Below are 24,253 nucleotides of genomic sequence, written 5' to 3' on the forward strand. Positions count from 1 at the left end.
CGAATTCACACAAAGTAGCCGTGGAATATTGCGAGTTAAAAGGGCGAGCGCGACTAGCTACGGACCTCCGTCCGTTTACAATCGTAACCGTTCTAAAGAGCCAGCCAAGACTGAAATCCTTTACGAAGCAATTTCACGCGCCGGCTCGTTTTAATATTCCGAAGCTCCCAAAAGAACGTCAACTTTTGCCTGACGAAATAACCAACCCCTCGCGCGACTCCAGACCTTTGTCGGGAACGAAAGTTAACGCTGTCGTGACGATCGATTCTTCGGGTTGAGTGTGAGGAACACAGAAAGAATCGAATCGTAGGCAAAGAAGGTGGCGAAGACGCGCTTAGTATCTGACGATATTTTTCCATTTATGATGGAATTAATATTAATTAAATCCGTGTTGAAGATAAACGTAATTTAAAGTAATTTCTACGTAATTTGTCCTTCTGATTTTATTTGTTCTTCTTCAAACACAATTTCTTCTTCTTAAGAGATACACACGTGACTGATTGTACAATCGATTGTATGTAGATTGTATTCGTGCATTCAATGAAATATTTGTCTCAACGCCGCGGAAAAGGGTCGTACAACTCTAAGGGATTGTTCTAAAGGAGAGACCATCAACCTTCGTGATCGCAGCCGATTTGCTCGCCAGTGTCTAATGCTTATCCCTATCCTTGTTTCAAATAAAATTTGTCCAACCCTCTGCCATTTTTTTTTTTTTTTTCAACGTTGAAACTAATAGTTATACAATGCACCTTGTTGACTTCATTAATAGAAAGACTTTCTCAATTCCAACTGAAGAATCGAGTAACAACAGTTGCGTTCTTGGCTCTCCCGAGCAGAGACACTAAATGACACAATGAACGTCGCGTGATCGGTTCCGAACGCGTTAGTAATCCCGAAAAAGGTGAGAAGAGTAGTCAGCACCCGGGGCGGGACGAGCGAATCGAAAAGAAGGGAAACGGGGCGACATAAGCTCGTAAAATTTGAACGACATTGGTCCCAGCCACGAAGCGAAATTGTGCCATTTAACCGTGGTGACGTTCTCGTTTCAGGAAAACCATTTCCGGTTCGTAACTGCACCCTCGCGAACCAGACTTACACCAGCGTCGAGGTGAAATGCGTGGCTGGCTACGATGGCGGGCTTCCGCAAAAATTCATCCTCGAGGTGTACCACGGCGACGTGGATTTCCTGTCGAGGAGCCAACCCCTCTACAACGTCTCGAACGCTGACGAGCCGAGTTTCTCACTCACCGGATTGGAGGCGTCCGTCGAGGCTGGCGTTCATGTCGCGGTCTACGCGATGAACGCGAAAGGTCGTAGTCAACCAGTCATTCTCAGCGAGGTCACCTATCGCGACGCTGAGAAACGCACCGGTAAGTTGTAAAGCCATTCCCTTTAAAGCTTCTCTTTAAATGAGGTTTTTATTATTTTATGGAAAATATTCTAGTATATAAAAATGTTGACAAACCATTAACAGTGTAAGTGTGTGACGATTGCTTTTCTAAATGATTGAGAGTAAACAGATCAAATATGTATTAAGCATATTAGAGTTAATACAAGATCAGCTACCAAATGCAATTACGTTGACTATCTAACTTGGGTCTAACAATGAGTGTAATATAAAGATTCTTAGGTAGAGCGTACAGGTTTAGCGATAGCATCGATTAGAAGCAGCCTGAATTTTCAATACTTTACACGTAAAGGATCTGACCGTAATTTAAATATTAAATACACGTAGACGTTATTAATTCACGAGATTCTCCCTCTTTGCTTTTATTGCAATATGTATGCATTTCCGGCATACATCTTGTACAAGATCAGCAAAACTTCATTTTATACTTACATAAATATTTAAAAATCCAAATGAAGCGTTCGCTCTTGCAACTGTATCTGATCTCATAAAACCATTATTAACATACGTGTATTATTAACATGCATGCATAATAATATTTCACTGTTTAATGAAGTTGAAATTAAAGTTTCGTTGAAACTCGCTGATACTTGTCATAAACTTGTATACATGGAATTGAAAATTCTAAATAATTCTAATTCAATGATCTCGACTCTAATTCAAAGACTGTCTGTGAAAACTTTTAATCGACGCGATTTCTCTAATTGTGTGATCTCTAACTAGCTGTAGAAACAGTAGAGGAATTTCAAAGTTCGAGAGTAACACCGTTTCTATTATGAATGAAAACTCAGCCGATCATCGTCTGCGAACTCGGCAAAGAATCGTTCATAATCGTCCGCGGGACAGATACTCTCTCGCGTCGAAGAAATTGAACCTGAAACTTATAAAGTCAACCGTCAGAAAAGAAAGGGATAAGCAATGTGACAGAATGAGAAATGGACTGTCATGCGTAAGCTTAATCGAACAGAAAGCGCGTTCACGTAGAAACGAAGCGATGTTCGGTATGACCCTGATCGATATAGTGACCGGCACCGACGTCAAGGAGATTAACAAAGCGTTCGAGGATGGTCGCCAGCAAGGTCGCTGCCTGGTTCCTGCGGGTTCCGCGCCGCCTTTGAAACGGATGGTAGCTGTTCCCGTAGTGGGTGGTGTCAACGACGAGGTTAGTAAGCAAGACGAATCGCCACCCTCGAGACAACACACCGAGACGAATGCACCACACCCATTACGTGTCCTTGTATACGTCGTGCGCTACTTAGGCCCCCATCGCCGACTACAGTCCAAGAAATCCCAGGCCCACACGCCTCCTCTGGCAAGATCGAGCTTTCAGAAAGCTCGCTGACTCTAATACTTCGTAATTAAATACCTCTCGATTTATTCAATTCGTTCCTAACTATCTTTCTTAACGCATTTCGTGGAAAAATATTTACCAGCAGATGTCGAAAACGAATTTTTCTTTTTCTTTTTTTTTTCGAACGCTAAAAAAAAACTAACTCGTAAATAACGTCTGTGTGTGTGTGTGTGTGTGTGTGTAACGACGTCGTTTATTCGTTTTGACCGGGCGCTGAAAATCCCGAGCTATAGCTGATAGAAAAAAAATGGCCAGCAAAGTGAAAAAAGGGCGGGGGCGAGGAAGCGATGGGAGAAAAGGAAAGTCGACACATACAAACACACACAAACACACAGAGGAAGGGAGAATGACGCAAAAATGTAAAAGATTTGTCGTGGATAGGACGCCCAGTGAGTCACTGGGTGACGTCGTGTGTACACGCGCGATCGTAAATATCGGCGTGGCGTGGAGTTTACAACGAGGTAAAACGGAGGGCACCAAATCAATTGTCAGTAAAGTGATTTACGGCCGTGGCGGCGTCTATCAATTTGCAAGCGGGAGATGCGAGCTAGCATGGAACGCGCGCGCTCTCTCTTCTCCTGTGCTCGCGCGCGACCATCCGACTGCCACGACTTCTCGTACATCAACTTCTCGACATTCAAGAACAAACGACCATTACTTACGTTCTCTCTCTCTCTCTCTCTCACACACACACTCTCCTTCTACCGTTGCCTCTTCGTCCTGCTATCTCCGTCTCTCTCCATCTCTTTAGACCGCATTTGATTATCTTTCGATTAAACAGGGAGGGAAAGAGCGAGAGAGAGAGAGAGAGAGAGACAGAGAGGAGGGACGAGACAGGCTCTTGGCTACTTACCATTAAAACTACCCTCCGTTGGAGCTCGATCGGTGAAACGACCGGCAGTCCGACAAGCCAACTCGAAAGTCGATTAGCGCGTAATTAAGACATTAGCCAGGAACTTGCGGCATTTAAATAGCTCGAACAAACCTTTCTTCTCCGGCTTGAACGTTACGTTTCGAGGGTAAATCGAATTTCATATTTCATTTGGCGCGTCGATAACGTGGATAATAACATGGCGTGGAAGAGGAGGTAGAATTTCTAATCGAATTTCAGTCGGTGAACTCTCCCCGACCGGAGAACCGGTTGTTCGAGTGAGTCGTTCCTCTTCCGTCAAACACCGGTTTAACCCTTTCCCCCGGTTTAACCCTTTCCCCCGGAAGGAATTTCTTTCTTTTTTGTTTCTTTTTCTTGTTTCTTTTACCATCCGCCACGCAGAGCAACGAGCATCGAATTAAGGAAAGCAATTACAGATAATGGTCCCAACGGCACCCACGCACACACCGAAATCGTACGGAAAGTCGGCGGGAGAAAAACGGAAGATAAAGCCGGAAAGAGAGAGGGGAAGCTACGGAGGGACCACGAGTGAAATAAGAAGGAAGAACACAAGCGAGAGGGGAAAGAGAAAGAAGTTATCCAGAAAAGATACGAATGTACAGGATGGTCATTAAGCGGCTGCATCTTCTCTCGCTCGCGTGTTCCACCCACCACCACCCCCTCTCGTCGCTCGTCGTTTTGGACATTAAACCGTTTCGCGTGCGGTAATTTTCCCGGGGTCATTTTTGCCGCTCTTCTTGCTCCGTCGTTAACTTCACTTAGCTCTGTTTACCCCGGTCTTCGTCCTTCCTCGTCGCTTACTTCCGATCTTCCTCTCTTCCGGTGCCCGTCTCTCGTCAGACGTCGCCGAAAGCTCGCTTTCTCTCTCTCTCTCTCTCTCTCTCTCTCTCTTCGCTCGCTTTTTTTCCGTCGTCCTTGGCACGCCTTCTTGTCAACTTATTTTTATCCCTCGCCGAAAGTACGCTGCTCTTTCACCTCGCGAAGTCCAGCACAATTAGCGAGGATTATCGCCCGCTTTTTCCTCGATCGTCTCCGGGGAATCCCGAGTCGCGATAATTCGGATGGAAAAATGGAAACGAGGAACGAGTCCGGCACTCGTGATCGAAACTCGTGACTCGCGCGCGGACAAAATTTGAAACTCTTGCAGAAATCTGGCTTACGGTGACAGCGGAACATTTTCAACTATTTCCACCCGCTGAAAAATAATCCCAATCTCAAATCTTTATATTATCGCGAATATTTAACTGAATAATTAAACTGAATGTAGGAAAAAATGTAGCATCGCGAAAAGTTGAAAATTTGAAAAAACTGACGAAAATGTTCACACTGTGCAACTTCTATATCTTGTATTTTCATTCTTCGTGTGTTCGTCCCTAGAATCATTTTTCGGGAGGCAAGAAGAGTTGTCCCATTTTAGTTGTACCATTTTGAATCACGTTCGCGCAAAGTTGCAAATTTTTTTTCAAATTCTCCCTCTGTCGGTCGGTCGGACGATTCGGAAAATCGGGCCAGCGAGAATTCAACGTTCACGTGTGAAGTGCCATAAAATGTTTTCACCCCGATCAATCCCTAACGAACGTCTCGTTAGCCTACGCATTAACATTGAACTCGGCAGAGCGACGAGAATTTTTTCACCCGAGATTCGAACACGAAAGATATCTCGCGAAGCTCGAGAAGCTGCCACTCCTTGTAAGCTCCTGTTTCGCACTTTTATTGATACAATCGGCATATATATAATATATATATATACACACATACATATATACCTCGAGGAATCGAGGGTACCTCCGAGGAAGAGGAACAAGACTCAAACAGATCGCGTTTCTCGCGAGTAAACAGCCCAGAAATTGAATGGAATTCGTTTTCCGAAATTCTATATACCCGTGTTTCTTCGACGCCCGGCGTGGAAAGCGGCAGACGAGCCGGCAATTGGTCGCTGAGCACGACGACGAGGAAATTGAATTTCGCGATTCCGGACGGGGCAGGGTGGCGACGCAGAGGGTCGAGAAGAAGAGAGAGGAGAAGAAGAGAGAGCCGCGCTGGAACCAGAGGAATCGACGTAGCCCGTGACACGTGGATGTTAAACAAGTGCGTCGCGTGTCCCCCGGTGAACATCGGGACGAGCTCCGAAGCGGCGACAGTTCGTTTCCAGCAGATCCGGTTCGCGCGTGCTGCTTCCCGTGTTTACGCGTGTCGTTAACGCGATCGAAGCACCCCGGGATCCGAATAACCGGATCCGGGTAGTGTAACTCATCGCGCGTAAACGCCGATACCGCCGGCTGACATCCTCGTACGTTATGTCAATTAAAGGACGATCGAATCGACGCGCGTTTCCGTTTGCATCCGCATCACACGCCACATGGCTATCGATCGCGGCCGCGAGGAATCTGCTCGTTCTGTTGGCAGCTGGAAGGATAACAGTCGACCGTGATTGCCTCTGATTCGTTAGATTAACAGATCGTTATAAACGTTGGTGGACGCCGAACCGTCATGTTTGTTTACGCTGTTATTTAGATCGGATTTCTGTGAATTTAAGTAACTTGAGGAAACATCAATGCGCAAAGAAATGCAAATAATTAGAAAAATTACGTACGTATGTATGGATAAAATAAGGACCATTTTTGTTGCCCATATTGGAGTCAAAATATCCCCCAATAGTTTTTCGAAGACACGCGAATTAATATTAAGTTGAGTTGTGATCGATTAATGAAACAAAAGAGGTAAAATAGCAACTAGTGAAGATGGCTACTTGTGTAGCACATAATGAAAGACGAGAAATTGATAGAATTACCTCGCTAACAGTTCGAATAATATGTGATCTCTGGGTTATTTGAAATACAGTAATATTTTAGAATACATTAATGAAATTCTTCGTCGTTTAATAACTCTCTGTATAATTTGTAAATTCACCCTTATATGAATATATCCTTCTATTATTTTCGCCCTATAAAATAATGCTATTTTCACGACTATTAAAGACAATTCCTCAATATTAAAACTCTGATGTACTCCTTTTTTATGAAATATTTTCAATTCAGAACCAACATGACATTCTAAAAGACGGGAACCACAAACGATACGATTCCGGTGCCATGTTTAATATTCATAACAGTTGCGACGAATCGTAATTTCGATTCCTCGCGACGTCAAGAAGAACCGAAACGTTTTCAACCGTTTGCGCACCTTGAGCACAACTGACTACCGTTGGTACAATATTGCGCCATTAAAAGTGCGGCGACTGTTTTAAACGACGGGAAATCTTCTTCGCTGAAGAAGGAGGAGGAGGAGGAGGAGAAAGAAAGATCGCTTTAAATTCTATTAAAACGGCGGCAAGCAAAGTCCCGGTCGGAAGGAAAACGATTATTATCATCATACAAGTCGCGCCCGTTAAGTCCTTAAGAAATATTCTCCGCGACGTAATATATTCCGGAGCGGAGTTTATATCAAGCTGGCGCGGGCACGAGTTATCCAACAATTTCGCCGGCGGTGGCCGGAAAATTGTAGCCCGTTGGAATTCCTCAAACGGGGTTTTGGCCAGCGCCCCACGATCCCCACCCGCGCCATTCGTTCGCAGGTAATGTTGCCGGAAGTATCATAACGACCCATTCTCGAGTTTAAGCCCGTCTCTAAATACTATCCGGAATTAAGCGGATACGACTGGTCGTGATTGCGCGAGCGCGCAGCTGCTTTTCAACGCTGAAATCTTTGCACCGGCTGCCGCGTTAATACCGCGACACGTGATAACGTTCGCTGGGCTACTACGATCGGCCCTTTTGTTCGACCCAGCATCGTCGGACGATGTATCTTACTTTCGTCGAAATTTCCATTTACGCTGATCAAAGCCAAAGCGGAAATGTCCAGCCGTCGCATCAGGAGCGTGTGGCTACGCGAAATGACGAGCTCTGGACGGGCCTGGAATTGTTTTCCTTTTTATTTTATAGAGTCTGATCTATAGTATCTCGAAAGCTTGTTGACGCGTAAGGGTGATTCATAAGTACACGTAAATACTTCGTGAGGAAATAAATTTATATTACATTGTTCGAACGTATGTACACGTCTTGAGTATTTTAGTTTTATGAATCGAAATGACCACCTCGCGTCTCGACAGATTTTCAAATCTGTTTCGTATCCTTTCTTGCAGATCGGGAACACTGTCGTTCAGTTTTAAATGGTGTTGTAATTCTCAGATTCTGTCTTATCCAAAAATAAAAGTCTAACGTCCATCGGACTGAGTTTAACTCATATCGATGAATATTATTTGTCAACAGTAGATAACTTGAAGTATTAAAGTTTACAAAATTACGTAATTGTTTCGTCTTGCCTTGTGTACTTCACTTTTATGTCGAGAGAATGCATAATGTAATTGTAAGAAATTTTAAACAATACAGAATAGAACGTAGTTAATTGAAAATCGAATAACCGCATAGTCCCATCGCGCAAACAAGTCGAATCGTACGTAAATTTCGAAAAATTTTCTGAGCAATTTCACGACTCACGGATAGAATTATCAATGCACGTTCGATGAAAAGCAGCCGGAGGAGGGTCGAGAGTCCATGAAATTTGCCTGTCATCGATCACGAAACGAAATAACTCGCGGTTGTAGAGGAAGCGACAGCATTATAGCGGAGGAAACAGCGGTGACGTTGACGCGTACCGACGTCGCCTATCTGTACGGCTCGCCGAATCTCCCTTAATTTCAACTAAATCGTCCCCCGGCTGTTCGCCTAGTTCGAAAGAGAAATTATAGGCAAATCGATCGTCGCGTGTTCGCGGCCGCCTCGGATTCCTCGCGAATTCTCGTCTCCCGGCGAACTGGTATCGCGACTGAGGTTGAAAGGCGTCAGCTGCACCGAATTCCGAATCAGATTACCGCGAGCCATGAAATTTCCTTGCTGTTCGCGCGTGCGAACCGTCCGCGGCGAACACGCGAAACCTTTCCATTCTCTTTTTTTCCACCCCCGCGAAAAAATTACTCGCGACACGACGCATCTCGATCCCGATCGAGCGATCGTCAGTTAACCCCGCTTTCGTGTCGCGTCCGCGTAAACGGAGAGGTTTGAATGTGTCAAACCTTTCGAAACCAGTGAGACAATACCTTCCAACGTAACTTTCCCTATGAAATTAGAATATATTTGATAAATCTAATCTTATAATTGGAAAATTAGAATTTTGTACTAGTGATGAGATTATAAATTTCAACTCGACAATAATACAGCATGGATTCTCAACATTCTCGATGTGAAAATAAGGAACACCTTTGTCGTCTGATGACCACGATTATAAGTTAGTAAGGGATTCGAACGGAAGATGCATGCTCTATTTAAAATTATGAACATAATAAAGTCAATTGCACCAATCTGTTGAGTGCAGTTAACTTCCGATCAGATACTTTTCCTTTTTCTAAGATATCTGATTTGATTTGATTGGTTCTGTCATATGGTAATCAGTTGGATTTTCTTTTCCTCGTTTAATCGTCAGTTTAAAAAATCCTAATTTCAATATTTGACATTGCACAGATGTATTTATATATATATATATTCTTCTATTCATTATTGCGATCGCTCGATTATCATATACATCTACTCGTAGAAATGTTTTCTTGATACGACGAAAAATTTTCGCTTTCTTTTCGTTTGAGCGGCTAATGGCTAATAAAAAGAGTTACATGGCAGAATCTCGTTCTTCTTCTGTGTGTGTCGAATCTCGTATGCTCTCGACGTTCGTTACGCGTATACGTGAAACTCCCGTCTTTACGTCGAGCTGAATCGACCGAGGTAATCCGACGAGCTCGCAATGCGCACCGTGTTGTCAGAGAGAGGAGAAAGCGTAACTCGAACGTCGCAGTAACGGCGGAGTCGTAACGTGGGTAATCTGCCGCCGTTCGTAGGAATAATTTTCGGCGAAACCGATGGCCTGCGGGCATTCGAATTAAAGCAAAATCAAGAGAGAGAGAGAGAGAGAGAGAGAGAGCGAAAGAGAAAGAGGGAATAACCGGAAGATTATCCGGAGAGGAGAAAGAGGAAGGCTGGTACCGCCGCATTAGATAAAGGCTTCCATCGACACTAGTGGCATTCCTGCTGGATCGTACGATAATTGAGATCAGGATACTTGGCCTTAAGCCTTTCGAGCCTGCGAAGATCGGCCAATCCTGTCGATAAGCGTTTATTATGAACGAGATCCTCAAGATCAGCGACTACATTGCCCTTGGCTTCGTCCTTTTCCTCCTTCTCTCCTTCTCACGATTCTCTCTCTCTCTCTCTCTCTCTTGATTTCTCTCTGTGGGCCAATCCTCTTCAGGTTGCGAGATTGCGCCGGTAATTGCTCCTCGATTTCACCTACGTACACACGGCTTTCTATTGTTGCACATGAGCATATGATCTGCGGTGTGTACATATGCGAAGGCAAAGGGCGGCGACGCAGAGACGAGAGGGGGAAGGTAAAGAGGGCCAAGGAGAGGGAGAAAGAGAATAGGACACACATAGATGGAGCAAAGGGAAGAGGGAGCAATCAGTGACGAACTCTCGAGACTGTTCCGGCTGATTGCAATTAAGAGGATACCAAACCACTATCGACGTCGCTACTTGACCGTCCCCGTATTAGCATCCGGAGAATCGTATCCCCGTACCTCGTAAAAGGGATTAACCTTGGAGGAGGATCGCTGGGCAAACTCGATCCACCCTCGGCTACAGATTTATTCACAGTTTCGATTGGGATCTATAGGCGTGCTCGAGCTCGCGAGAACACACATACGAGACACGAGACGCGAAGGGGTGGAAAATTAGGAGAAGACGAAGAATGGCGAAACGGTATTTCCGACAGTTTGAAGTGAATCGTGTGCCTCTTGCGCGGAGAGAAATCCTAAAGCAATATCGCGGATGGTATACGTGCTTGGAAAATCCTTTTAATGCGGCCGCGCGCCGGGAACGGAATAATTTCGCAGAAGCGGACGTTGGTCGCGGTGGGTAATCCGGGTCGAAAGCGATCGGTCACGGAGGCGAAAGAGATTCGCGTGCGCGTTTCATTAATTGAAAACGGGGGGCCTCCTGGACCGGGACACGTAAGTCGCCTTAGTTGGATAACCGACAGCACAACATCGATTCAGGGCGGAAAGTGGTGGTGGAAGAGAGGGAGAGAGAGAGGGGGAGGTTAGCTTCACGTTGAAATTAATCCAGGTGAGCCGAAGTTAGATCTGGCTCTGGTTAAGCCGGGCTTTTTGGTGACTTAGCCGGGGGCCCGTGTGACATCGAAGCTACCGTCTTACTTGCAAGCCCCGATATATCCGGCCGACGCATGACTGAAACTTCCCCGATGACTTTTCTTTTTCCCGACCGTCTCGTTCCGTCTTCGTTCATCCGCAGAAGAAGCATCATCCGACGAAAGTCAATGGTAACAGTTTGAAAACTGTTTCAGGCCGTGATTTTTTTTTTTTTTTTTTTTAGATGATCTTTGTAACATCATGTGTAATAATCAAAAAAAGGTTTGGAATAACTTATCGGTGAACGTCAAAAAGATTGAAACGAAACCGTATGAAACTGTATGTGGCAGTTACGTAGTTAAAATAGAACAACGAACAAACGAATCGAAAAACAAGTTTTTTCGCAGGTTAATTTAAAACCTGGCCTTAACGAAAGATTGAAACGTCATACTTTGACGAGTGCTTTCCATTATAAAGAATTCTTAAAAATACATTCGACAGCAATAACAAAATCTGACAGGCACGATGTACAACGAAAACGTCATGCGAAAATATCCATTTCAAAAAATGGCCATCGCTGATCTATTTACTTTTCGACACGCGACTCCATCCAGTAACAATTTAGTAACCTTCAATATTAATTTCTGACTTTTCCGATTTTTGTTCATCCGTGCGTCGTTCGAATGTTCTATTTTTCTACTGAAAAAGGGTAAAAGAGAAAAAGAAAGGAGAGTAACTTTTTTCCAGCAAATCGTTTGGGGGAAACGGATTAAAAAAGAGTGACGACGCGAATCTTCGAATCGAATCTTTACCGAGAGAGGCGCGATTTGGCGACTTCTCGAGGAATTTTTTTCGCCGGTTTTTAGCGAAAGTCTCGCCCCTTTCTCCCGAGAAACGCGGCACGGGCACGGCGTTAAGACCGATTAGCGATCTAAACTTCGATGAACTCCGAGTTCGGGAGAACAGCTCGCCGGGATATGCGATTTCCCCTGTTGGCTCTCTTCGAGAATCCCGTTAGACGATCCCCCGGTGGATCGACCGGTATAAGGACTCGGTTTATCTTTAGTACCCCGGCCGCCCAGACGTTTCTTCGCGTGGAACTCGATTAAACTTCCATTGCAACTTTTACGAGACATTGTCGGGGGCTTAGGAGGGTATACGATCGCAAACTGTGCCCATTTCCCCCGGACAAGCAGGAACCTGCAATCTGCTAAAAACTGGTAATTGATTAAAAAATTGCAGCCGCGGACGGTAACGCGGATGGAAAGAACGGACGAACCGGGGGAGGTGGAGAGGTGGAAGAAGAAAATGGGGTGGAAAGGGTGGATGAAGGGTGGGCGCAGCCGAGAGAAGAGAAAAGCTGGCAAACTATCTGCGTGATTTAGGTGAATACCGCGTCCTGAAACGCGCGCGCCGCGAGAAATATATTTCCTCGTTGTTCCAAGGGGAACAGTGCTTGCCCGTGCAACTTTAACGAGAATCCGTCGACGCTTCCGAAGAATATACGATCGCGAGCGACCGTGACAGCTGCCTCGAGTAAATCGCCGTAATTGATCCGAGAAATTATCGTTAACGATGCAATTACCGGCATCTGCCGAGAGCCGGAGCGTTACACCAGCTTGATATACCATCCAGAGTGTTTCGAAAGAACAATGTGCGTATACGTGTGTCACTTATCAATTTGATCGAATCAAAGAAAGGAGAAACGTTTTGTAGAAAGACAGAAAGGTCTTACGTCCCGTCTGATGATTTTATATGAACGCGAATCTTTCGTTTGGATTGTGTATTGTCGGATTGGATATTGCAACAGTCATTTAGGATGTACGGTAGCTCTTGAAAATATTCGAACGTATAATATTATGAATGCTGTACAGAATATTTTGAAATTTCATTAATACTGTAACGAGAAATGTAAGATTACGATTATTATTTATTAGTAAATCTTGAAATCAATCTGAAAATACAACATATATTTAAAAACAAAATTAATACGAATGGCCTGGAATTTTAAGCATATCGAAGATGAATAATTAATTGTGTAAAATTTCTACTAAAATAAATCTATACACAATGCAGTTATTTTGTACCTTGTAATATTTTTACACATATGATGGTACAGCGTTGATGAAATATTTTACATAAGACACATGACAATATTTTGATTCGAATACGCGAGAAACCGTCCAGGATTTGCAATTTAGTCAATAATTTTCCTTTCTCCCGATTTATCGAGAGGATCGATCTTTTTCGACGCAACTTCTCATTCCGTCCAAAGTCTGGAACCGTGATCGTGCCAGATTCGATCCATTTACGGGAACTTTTACGCCCGGTGCCGAGAACTATCTTGTCACTCAACCGCGCGCTCATATATTCCTCGAACGTCTTTCGAGAGTACTCGCAAGTGCTTCGTATACTATCTATTCGCGGAAGCTGGCGCGAGATTCGCACATAGCAGCACGCCAATAAAACGCATGAACCTTTTTACGAGTTGCGACGCGATAAGTTGCAATAACCGTGTTTCCGAGGGATGGGATCAAGTGCAATATGTATGTTATGTACTTGCGAATTCCAGCCAAGTTCGATCGTAGGTTTCCAATGCTACATACTCGAAAGTAAAAATGTTTCGGTGAACACATTTGCGATGTACGCACTTTGTACAAGTCGACTTTGAACCCTAGAACGAGTATTTGTCAGATTTGAAAACATCTGATGCAAACGCAACATTTGACAATCGTGTAGAGAAAAATGCTTCGTTCGACTAAATTTCAATCACACTAAAAATCGTTTGCCTGTAACACTCGAAAATTAGCAGATAATAGCAAATTATCTACTATATATTTTTTCATTATAATACATATAGACATTACCAATTAAGAATATTATTCTTGGACGAATGTATTTTAAAGTTTTGACCGTAGTATTCTCAGATAAATTTTTTATTATAATATAATATCATTACTTTATTATATCATCGTAGGACAACCGTTACATTTAACCTCGTTTTATACACGTACATATGTAATAGATCCCATAAATCGTAAATATTGTTTGCGTTGAAATTCGCGATTATTTATATTATACTATCCCCCATAACAAATAAATTCTTATTTATTTAAAGAAATAAGTGCTTCGCAGATTCACAATCGAGCAGATACTTATAAACACGAAGATCCTACTGTATTATTTTCATTGAAACACATTTCAATTTTGTCCTCCTTAGATTCAACTATGCAGAAAAAGGTTCGAATCCAACGACCAAAGTTTTCAAAGTTACCAATTTATGAGATACTCTAAGATCTCTAATGTTTTGTCTGAGCCCGTTTCGCGTCAGTTCGTCGGTGTCCCGCGAAGATCCACACACGTATCGATCCAGCCGGATAAACCGAAAAGACAAACGTCAAGCGATTAGAACGCGCGCGTATCCCAAACGTAACTTTCGTTAAGTTAGGCAGCAAGGAGAAGCACAAACGCCTAGGACGGCTGATTAAACCATGGATTTTATGGGCATTACGCGTCTCAGCGAAATACCTTCCAGTGCATAAGTGTACACGCGAACACACACACACATACACATACACACACGCGCGCGTCCCGGAGCAATCTATTTACATGCATAAATATATACGTGTATTATGCATAACGCGTGTATCGCGCGATTTTCGTCCTCGCGCGTTGCCTCGCGCCCAATTTCCACAGCCAACCTTTTCGCCCGCTCGACGAAAGCTCCGACCGAGCTTTTCTCAAACTTCCTCGAGAAAGTTTCGCTGAAGGGAGGGGAAAAAGAGACAACGATCGTACGCCGAAATATTCGGAACCACGGTTCCAACGAGCATCCTCTCGCCGATCTGCAGCCCGGCAACCTGCCTCGAAAACTTTCGACAAAGTAACGCATTTCGAATGACGACAATGACGACGATGGCAACGACGAAGTTGAAGCCGAATGAAATTGATGTCGACGTTGAACGCGAATGGCAAGCGTGTACACGTACACGCGTGAATTGAATAAAACAATGGATACATATCGCGATAAAAAATCGTGACGTCTGACACAGATTCTACATTCTTGTGAGAATGGAATTACACAAATCCTGAAATGATTTTCCTGGTGGTTGAAGAAAATGGATGAAACATTTTCCTTCAAAATCTTCCTCTGTCACTCAAAATTAAATTACGGAATAATTACATATTGTTAAATAAGTATACTCGATCTCGTGTGAATCGTTCCTCGTTGTAGAAAATACGGAATTATTTCGCACAGTTGACTCGAGTTTCTTTCACAGTTGCGAATACTTTTCATTCGTCTGTGACAAGAACTTCTCGTAGAGTACAAGTAAACTTCAAAGAGAGAAACATTCGCGATATTGAAGAATGATTTGAACTATTTCAAAACATCTCTATTATATTAATAACATTTGTAACAAAGCCTACGGGGTTAACATATGTTTACTCGGATCCCATTTGTCCGGAACACCCTGCACCTACGTCGTAGATCCTGCAAAAATGGCAAGTGTCCGCCGCGTACTTTCGAGCGGCAGTGTAGCTACTTCTCCCGAGTTAAGAATTAAAAACGTTCGTCACGGGGAGGCTAACGAGCGTGCCGGGCGCCCGGCTCTGTCCCACTTAAACTGCCGTGCAGTGGAGCACAGCTGGCCGAGCCGCGCGCGCTAGAAGAATACAGTTTTGTTAATTATCCGACGAAAACAGCAGGCCGGCTCCCACGCTCGGCCACTATCAACTAAAACGTCACGTGCGAGGAAGCCGGGCGAGCCCGGGAACGCGAACCAAGAATTAACCTGCAAGATTCCTCGTTCCCTTTTATTCCGGCCAGCGAACCTACACCCCCTCCGTCGTAATATAAGTCTCGAGTTTCGATCTCGAATATTCGATCTCTCCTTCTTCCCTCGGCTGTTCCACAGATGGATTACGTGACTTACGTAGCAACGTATTAAGATAAAACTGCCGTGGCCTCGTCCCACCCGATGCACGAGCTACTTTTAACGTAAACGGTTTTCCCTCTAATTTTTCGCCGAACAAACATTTGAATCGAGGTCCACGGTCAACAAAAATTCGCGGGAAAAGCGTTTGCGGAAGCTGTTTCCTCGGACCTGTGTACGGCCACGGTTTACCGCGACAGAAGGGGCGGGGAAAAAAAATGGAGGATGGCAAATAGTGAGGAAGAGTCTTGTGAAACGAGTCTTTGCCGCGCTGTGTCACAGGATACACAGTTGAACTTCCCTCCGTAACAGCAAGTTACGTTGGTTTATTTATCGGGCCAGAAGATATTATTCATTAATTGTGACTGTTTGCTTCAAGTTGCTGGCAACCAGCGGGTGTATTTACTGTGTTTGATGCGGGAGAACGTTTCAGGCTCAAATTTGTCAATACCTGACTCAATTTTATTATTTTTCATCAATTTTTTATATATTACGTAACTTGATTATATTAATACGTAACTCAGAAACTATTATATTTTTTAATATAACAAACTTCTCTGGTGTATACGTAAGAAATATTTTACACTTGAATATAACCCTCCTTGCATCCAACAAGTTACTGCATGTAAATCATTCCGTGTTTTTTGTAATCGTATATTAATAAACTACATCAGTGTGCCAATAATGTAAAATGTTCAATACTGTGTAACTGCGTTTCACAATGGTGTGTAATTGCATCTCAATGAGATTGATTCACGTTTCTCCGATCCTTGGTCCGCGAATGAGTGACAAATATTCTTGGCCAGGAGAAATAGTCAAAACGGCAAAGAAAAAAAGGGAGTGAACAAAGTCAACCTCTTAATTGGACACTTCTTTTAATTAGGTAGTCACACGGAACTTGTTATCCGAGGCATGGTTCTGGACAAAGTGCCTTTCTAATTGAAGTTTCCCTAGAGACAACAGTTCGGTAACTGGTTCAATTAAGAAAAATCGTAACGAACGATACTCGTAAAACATCCATCGCTCGCTTACTACAACTGCCTTTCGATCCCCCACCCCTTTTCCTGTATAAATTTTTCGTCGTGCTCGTCGCCGTCAGTCAAGTTAATCCGTAAATTTTTTTCAACGAGAAGTCGGTCTTCAAAGCGCGTTTCCGAAAGAGAGAGAGAGAGAGAGAGATTTTCCATTGAAAATTTCATCACCGGACCCCTCGTGAAAACGTTTTCGCGTTCGCACAAAGAACTATAACGTAATCTGATCTTATTAAACTCTGTGATTAGTGTGCATCAAATTAGTCGGGCTCTGATTTTTCCAAACGATAATAACAAGTAAACAGTTAGTAAATAATTTAGAAAAGCAATCACAAAGCAAACTGTAATTAATAAAAACCGCATTACTCAGGGGACCAGTTTGTTCAGCGTCTGTTCAGCATGAGAAGAAAATTAACGAAACACGACGCAGTCGAATTACGCGGGTCAATTGTTTTTCGAAAAGCTCGTTTCATAATGATTATTATCGCGGCGCAGTTTCCAGCGTGTTGCGGTTACCTGTTTATTAATGTATAGATACATTACGATTCATTCGCTGGTCGAACAACGATCGTGCTATTATTACAAGGTCTATGCATCGTTTAATTATGACCGCGATAATTTTAAATAAATTACCGTTGTTCATTTGTCAATCCCCAGTTCCTCGTAAATTTCATCGAGCCCGGAGACTGAAGCGGCGCGAAACGCGCGGAATTCGTTAATTACGTGGGTCGTTTAAACGGCGCGCCGCAGCGTATATCCCGTCCCTGTTCTGTCTCGACGCAATGATTTCACTAACTAGCGACGACATTTGACACTTCGAGTCCGTGTTTGTCCGTGACAAGTTCGAGTCGCTTCGAACGTGATTCGGAATTTATAATAAAACACTTCAAAGTCTCTCGACTTGCGTCTTGGAAGCGTTTTAAAAGTTTTAAAAGTCTCGAAAGTCTCGAGAGCTAGAGGCTGCTCCGCGATCGGTGTAAGATAAACTTGCGCGATTTAATGGGAAATTTCAAAAAGAATTTTAAACGCGGATTAATTTATTTATCGCTCGAACGTGGCATCGAAATTAATTGAATGATAATATTTTTATTTGCCAACGATTAATATTCACGAGCAGATGAGCAAATGTCTCGAGGACCTACTTGACCGGTAATGTGATTGAGAATGATTCAAAACCAGGTAAGAGAACGAGATCACAACTAGGAAACGAGAATTTCTCTTATTTTTCAACGATGCGAAATGAACGATTGTCCCGTGTCCTCTCTTTCTTCCTCTACACAAATTCGAAGCTTAAAAAAGTCTGTCTGAAATCCCGTGACTGGCTCTAATCTTCGATTTACGTCTCTGTTCAAGGGCAAGACGCCGGGATCGTGCTGTCACCCCTCATCGGTGTGGTGGTCGGCACGTTGGTTACACTGGTGCTGATCATTCTCGTGGTGGTGGTGCGCGTACGTCGCGAACGAGTGTCGAAGCCGCGACACGAGAAACCGGCGGAGCTGAGCGAGCTGCCACCGCAGCAGTATCCGCTGCAGAATCCTCAACAAGCCGTGGAGACCGATCCGGACGTTATCCCGAATAAATTCGGTAAGTTTTCTGGAGATCGAAAAAAAAAAAACAGATCGACTTCGAAAGCAGCAGGGTCCATCGTTGCCTGGGAACAACAACGATGATGATGAACGAGCCGATCGGGCGAGCGCGGTCACCTCCCCGGCCTGGATTTTCCAAATAATGGCCAGGAAACGTTCTCGCAACGCGCGCAGTTAATCTAATTGCGCGCCGGTTACCGAACACCGGCCGCGATTTGTAATAGCAGCGTGTATAGATTTTATTCAATTACCGCGGCTTACACGACTGCCGGGCCACGCCGGCCCGGTATTTCATCCGCCAAACAAAAGAGAGACCCGATTCAATGCGCCAGATATTTTCCGAAAAAACATTTTCCATTCGCTGGTGCCGATAAAGCCGCCGCGCGCGCGATTGCGATCGACTCGATCGGTGTTTCCGCCCGTTCTTTTTTTTTTTTTTTCCCCAAATTCCACCGCCGCGATTAGGGTAGGCTGATTTGTCCAGTGAATGGTTAAAATTACAGTGATCGCCGGCCATTGGAAATCAGGGCTTAAAATGTTCAATGTTTTGCAAAACATTGAAACTTTTGGTAAAAATCGGAGGATTTAAAAATCGAAATTTAATTTTTTGTTTTTTTTATCAACCGTTCAAGGTATCAATGTACATTAATAAATGCACGGTATATAATTGCTTGTTACGAAAACGATAAAATTATTGCACGTGAAATTTAGATCTTTAAAAGTGTTTTATAAGAAAAGTTTTAAAAAAAAAAGAGAAACATTATACGCGAAGTATATACCGGAAATGATATTACCGTAATGAATGCAAAACGAGGAAACACGAATTACCAATGTGTATATTTGCGATACTATGTGTATTTAATTTACACTCGCGCAGTGCATGTATCATCATTAATCAAATATATTATTAAATTACGTTCGTATCCTTCCCCAATTTTATTAAAAACATTCAGTTGTTGAAAACTGAATTCAATTACCAAAGACAGTAGCATATTCATCAACTCTGAATGCCACGAACATTGCTACAATAGCGTGATTGTCATCATTGAACTCGACGACTCTAAATTTCTCTAATTAGAATAGATTGGTACTCCCCATTCAATGCATGAACATCCAACAAAATCGACCAATCGTTGGAAATGTATTGTTCATATTTTTCGTCGAAGAAACATTTAAATAAAGTAGTTACAAGGCCATTAAACATGTCGTAAGTGTTAGATAATAAAACTTAGTTTGAACTCGCATCTCGAGAACAACTGTTGAGTAGAAGAAACGCAGATTATGAGTAAGAGGGAGAAGAATTTTGTGAGAAACTTGTGGAGTTACTATATGAATTTCAACTCGTGAAGGAATCGTGACAAATGTTAATTTTACGAGCAATTGTACGTTCACTGGACAAGTCACTCCGTGCACTGGTAGAACAAACGTCAATCGATTACTCTCTTTCTTTCTTCATCATCGGGTGAAACGTCGACTTTTTAGCCATAATTTTAAATACATGAAAACTTGGTTAAAGTATTCCTGCTGCTAGGAAAACTCTTGCCCCGCGACTCCATTAAGACACATTAACGTGGTAACGGGAGATTGTAAAAAATGCACAGGCGGTAAGAAGAAAGTCGTTTAACGCGACCGGAGCAGCCTTGTTACTAAAGAACGAAACCAAACGACCTGCCAACCTAGAACAGCTTTTACTCCAACTCTTTCGCTATGACGCGAACGATCCTCTGCAGCTGAACGAGGCAACCTGTCGAAGCTGTGTATTTTTTATGCCCGATCAGTCTTCGACGCTTAACTTCCTGCACTTGTAGACTGCGAATTTTTATGAAATATTTGAAAAAATAGACTAAAAAATAGAAAATTGTTTTATGTATAATATATCATTATACATACTGTACTATACGTACTATACTTTGGATATTTTATACATTGTGTTTCGTACGAAACGTATAAAAATCCACAGTCTACTTACAAGGATTGCTTCGTCGACAAAATATTGATATATTGATTGAATGCTTACTATTTCTGTAAATGATGCTATACATCCAACGAATCCAGTACATGAACAGCATTTTCGTCGATACTTAGCCATTGAATTAGGACCATTTTAAATTTCCAGCATCTTATTCTATCATATTCTTGATAAAATTGATATATCCAGCCGTGATTAAATAACAATTTTGCCTAACTATTAACGCGCAGTATTGCACTGATACTTTTCTCTTTTGCTTTCATTGCACAACATGCTTTATCTTTTCGTAGCACAAGACCAATGATACACTTATAAAGATTCAAATATATACGTAGTGTGTTTTCTCTATTGCCTACGTTTTGCATATTCACTTTGATGTAATCGTTATTGATCATCCACAACTCGATGCACAACTGCTCGTCACGCGCGGCAATTTCATCGCTTGCATAATAAATTACTACTCGCTGGTGGTAAATAATAAACTACAACCTATAACAATAAACGTAAATCATTAACAAAGAGAATAGAATTTGTAATTAAATTTGAAATTCAAACTCGGCGATTTTATTCAGCTCGCGTGAAATGTCGAAACTTCTAAAAATGGTCCTAATTCTACGGTGCGAGAAAGAATAGTACGCTGTATCTATCGGCGAATAAGAGAATATGAGAAAAATTAAATCCTCGGTTCGCAACGAATCCCAAAGAATTGTGTTCGGTCCGATGTTGCAGAGGGAAACCTGGTGGAAGTGAGCCCGCCGAGTTATCCAGGTGGATATCCCCCGGGACACTGGGTGACGCCCGGACCTACGCCAAGCATAGACGAGCTCTGCCACAAATTCACCGGAAGACCGACGGAGCTGAGGTTACCATCGAGAAGCGCGATACCGAGTTTACAGAGCATGCCCATGACGGGAGTGATGATGGGCGGCGGACAGAGCGTCGTGGTCAGCGGAAGTCAGGGCGGCGGTATGGCGCTCGGTGGCAACAGCCAGGGTGTCGTCGTCGGTGCCGGGCAAGGCGTCGTCGTCGCTGGCGAGTGCTTGGACGGCGAGGCGATCAAGAGACGACTGATGGCCAACAGGCTTCCGGAGAGCTGCGTCTAAGACTTTAACCGACCCGCCGTGTTCGACCACCGTGTAATCGTTCAACGACCTAAGAAAATGAAAAGAAGTAACCATCGTCGCGACGGCTGGACACTGACCACTAAAATGCGACGTTGATTTATCGATGTAACACGAATTCTCGCGCTAGGAAACGATTCAACAACGAGATTCGTACGAAAGCTGCATAAAAAGACAATCCAGCGTGTCGTCGTTGCGAGCAACGATAAGCCAAGAGATGGATAGAAAACGTGCGAAACGTGCGAAACGTGCGAAACGTGCGAAACCGGAGCCTCAGGACTCGTCCGGGGAAACTTTCCAATCGCGGAACACCGTACTCGACCGTATTCGAAATTGTTTTGTAAATGTTTCCTCGATGGTCGGGCAATATTTGTTCCGTTTGTTGTTTCCTGTCTTTCTCTTTTCTCCTCTCTTCCAGGGAAGAAACGGAGGACACAGGGGCGAAAGAAAATGGACAGAATGGGAAGAGAAGTAGAAGAATCGATGCTGGGAAAGAGTTGGGTGAAAACTTGCCGCTCTCGAGTTCTCCACCTGGGCTAGAGAGATGTTCCAGAAGTAGTCTCCTTTCGTCTTCGAACGTCGGCACAACTTTCCCCTATCCCTGCTCCCGTCGCGCGACTCCGAGCCCAATGATCTTCGACGCTGTCTTCTCGCATATTTCTTACCGCGCTACGTGATTCACCGCCTCCACGAGGACGCGTGCGACCGTCCGCGAGAATTTTCCCCGGTACAAATTGCGAACAAATGACGGCAGTTTCGTGCAACGTGTCGAGGAAACGCGAGTCTCTATCTGAAAACCGCCTCCAAACTTTGTTTCCCTCCGCCAAAATAAGGCACGCGTTAACGTGTTCGAGACTAGACTTTGAAAAGATTGTTCTCAAGATAGTCGACGATACTTTTCCCAATGGCAATCAAACTCGTGCTGAAGTACTTAATATCTGTGATTGATTGATGTTTCTATCTATCTATATTTATATTGTTTGTAGTATATTCATTTATTTATTTTTGGGTGATGTTAAAATCAATTGTCATCACGAAGGAGTCTATTTTACATTTGGCTTCATAGAATGATCTTTTTCTGCTGCTAATCGAAAAACTAACGTTGCATCTTTGACTATTGAGTAGATATAAACTAAATGATCTCGAATGTGTTAACGCTCGAATCGAGTGCGAGATGTTGGATCTACAACGAAATTTTAACCTTTCTCCAAATATTTACAAAAGGATACATCAATTCCAATAATCTTAAAATATATTGTACAACTTGGAAAACAAAAAAGTATGTTATAAATTCGGACTGGTCTAAGCAGAATGAATCAGATGATAAAAAAAAAAATGGAAATTACAATTTACATGGAATTTTATGCTGATAATTGAACTGCAAATTTTTCTGTGTAAATTTGTATTTTTGAAAAAATAATCAAACAATGTAGTAAAAAATTATTCTACGTACAAAATATTATTAAAAACGTTATACCTCGAGTATTTTACATATATTTCCAAATTATGTGTATTCTGTATAATTCTACATCTTAAGATTCTCTATAAATCCGAATTGTAGTAATAGTACAGAAAATGACATATTTCACTAACTTGACTGATTTTGCAAAAAAAACTTTTCGTTTCGTCGGCAGCTTCGTAATTGCACAAATTGTACGCTATAAAATTCCATGTAAACTTGTTTACCTAGTTAAATATGAAACCTAGTCAAAGTCTAAAAATTACATCAATTACAACTCGAAATCTAAGCGTGCAGGGAAAAATTGCTAGCAATTAATTTATTTCAAGATCACACAAATACTTTTGCAAACAATTTTAGTCACAAATTCAGTTCACCATCACTGCCGAGGCGAATATCAACGCGTTTCAAAAAAGGACTCGGAGTCCAGCGACCATGCCAGGACCACCACGCCGCGGAATCGAAATCGTCCGACCTATCTACCCCCGCCGATCGAATTCTCTCCAGACGTCAGTGGCATTAGGCCGAGTAAACGCGAGAAAAGATAAAAGGTTCCCGAACAACCCCTCTTCCGGTCGGCCGAAATGAAGATGGATGGAGGAACTCGCGCGAGAATGTACGATGGAAACCTGGCGAAAGGGAAGAAAGGAAAGGAAGACACTGGGGAGAATGGAAAGATAATGCGATGTTACTTTGCCGAGTTGAGGGAAAGGGGCGCCGCGAAGCGCCGTATCGAAGCTGATCAATCAGCTTCAACGACGGAGAACATATTCCGGGGTGGGAATGGGTTTGTACGAAACAGCATTTTGCACGTTGCAACGTTGTCGACGTTGTGTTCGTTTGATTATTTCGTCCGTGATCGTTTTATATTCGTTTCCTATTCGTTCCTTGAATTCCGTGTGATTCTCGGGAATCCTTTTTCATATTCGGTGGAATTGGAAGGGGCCTTGGTGCAAAAATTGCGCGAGTCCAAAATTTGATAGTTGTGACAAATTTAGAAGACTAGAATCATATACAGCCTGTTTAAACAATCGCAGTGATATTTTTGGATTTACTGACTTTTTGAAAAGACGTTGTACAATTTTGTCGGCTTGAGCAAATTTGTTATTTAGAATACAAATGAATCATATTTTGCGACAAATTAAAATTATTTACTTTCGTTTTTAATAGAAAAAAAAAAACATTGATACTGTAATTAGCATGTCCGGATGAAAACTAACAAGATATATAGTTTACACAAAAGAGACATAACAAATGAGAAAATTAATTCGTATGCCTTTTCTCTTTAATTTTCCAAATCGTAAATA

The 24,253-nt window shown here is 42.9% G+C and overlaps 1 protein-coding gene across 1 annotated transcript in view; it reads left to right on the forward strand.

Moving 5' to 3' along the window:
- The window catches only part of LOC122527486 (neural cell adhesion molecule 2-like), a 154,885-nt gene extending 131,978 nt beyond the window's left edge, over positions 1–22,907 (forward strand). The window contains exons 11-13 of the mRNA XM_043651725.1: positions 1,050–1,370; positions 18,165–18,395; positions 21,096–22,907. Of these exons, the coding sequence (XP_043507660.1) occupies positions 1,050–1,370; positions 18,165–18,395; positions 21,096–21,469 (926 nt within the window). The 3' untranslated portion in view covers positions 21,470–22,907. The remainder of the gene's footprint in view (positions 1–1,049; positions 1,371–18,164; positions 18,396–21,095) is intronic.
- The last annotated feature ends 1,346 nt before the right edge of the window (positions 22,908–24,253 follow it).

This window comes from Frieseomelitta varia, unplaced genomic scaffold, assembly GCF_011392965.1.
Source record: "Frieseomelitta varia isolate USP_RPSP 00005682 unplaced genomic scaffold, Fvar_1.2 scaffold_221, whole genome shotgun sequence".
In the NCBI taxonomy this organism is placed as follows: domain Eukaryota; kingdom Metazoa; phylum Arthropoda; class Insecta; order Hymenoptera; family Apidae; genus Frieseomelitta; species Frieseomelitta varia.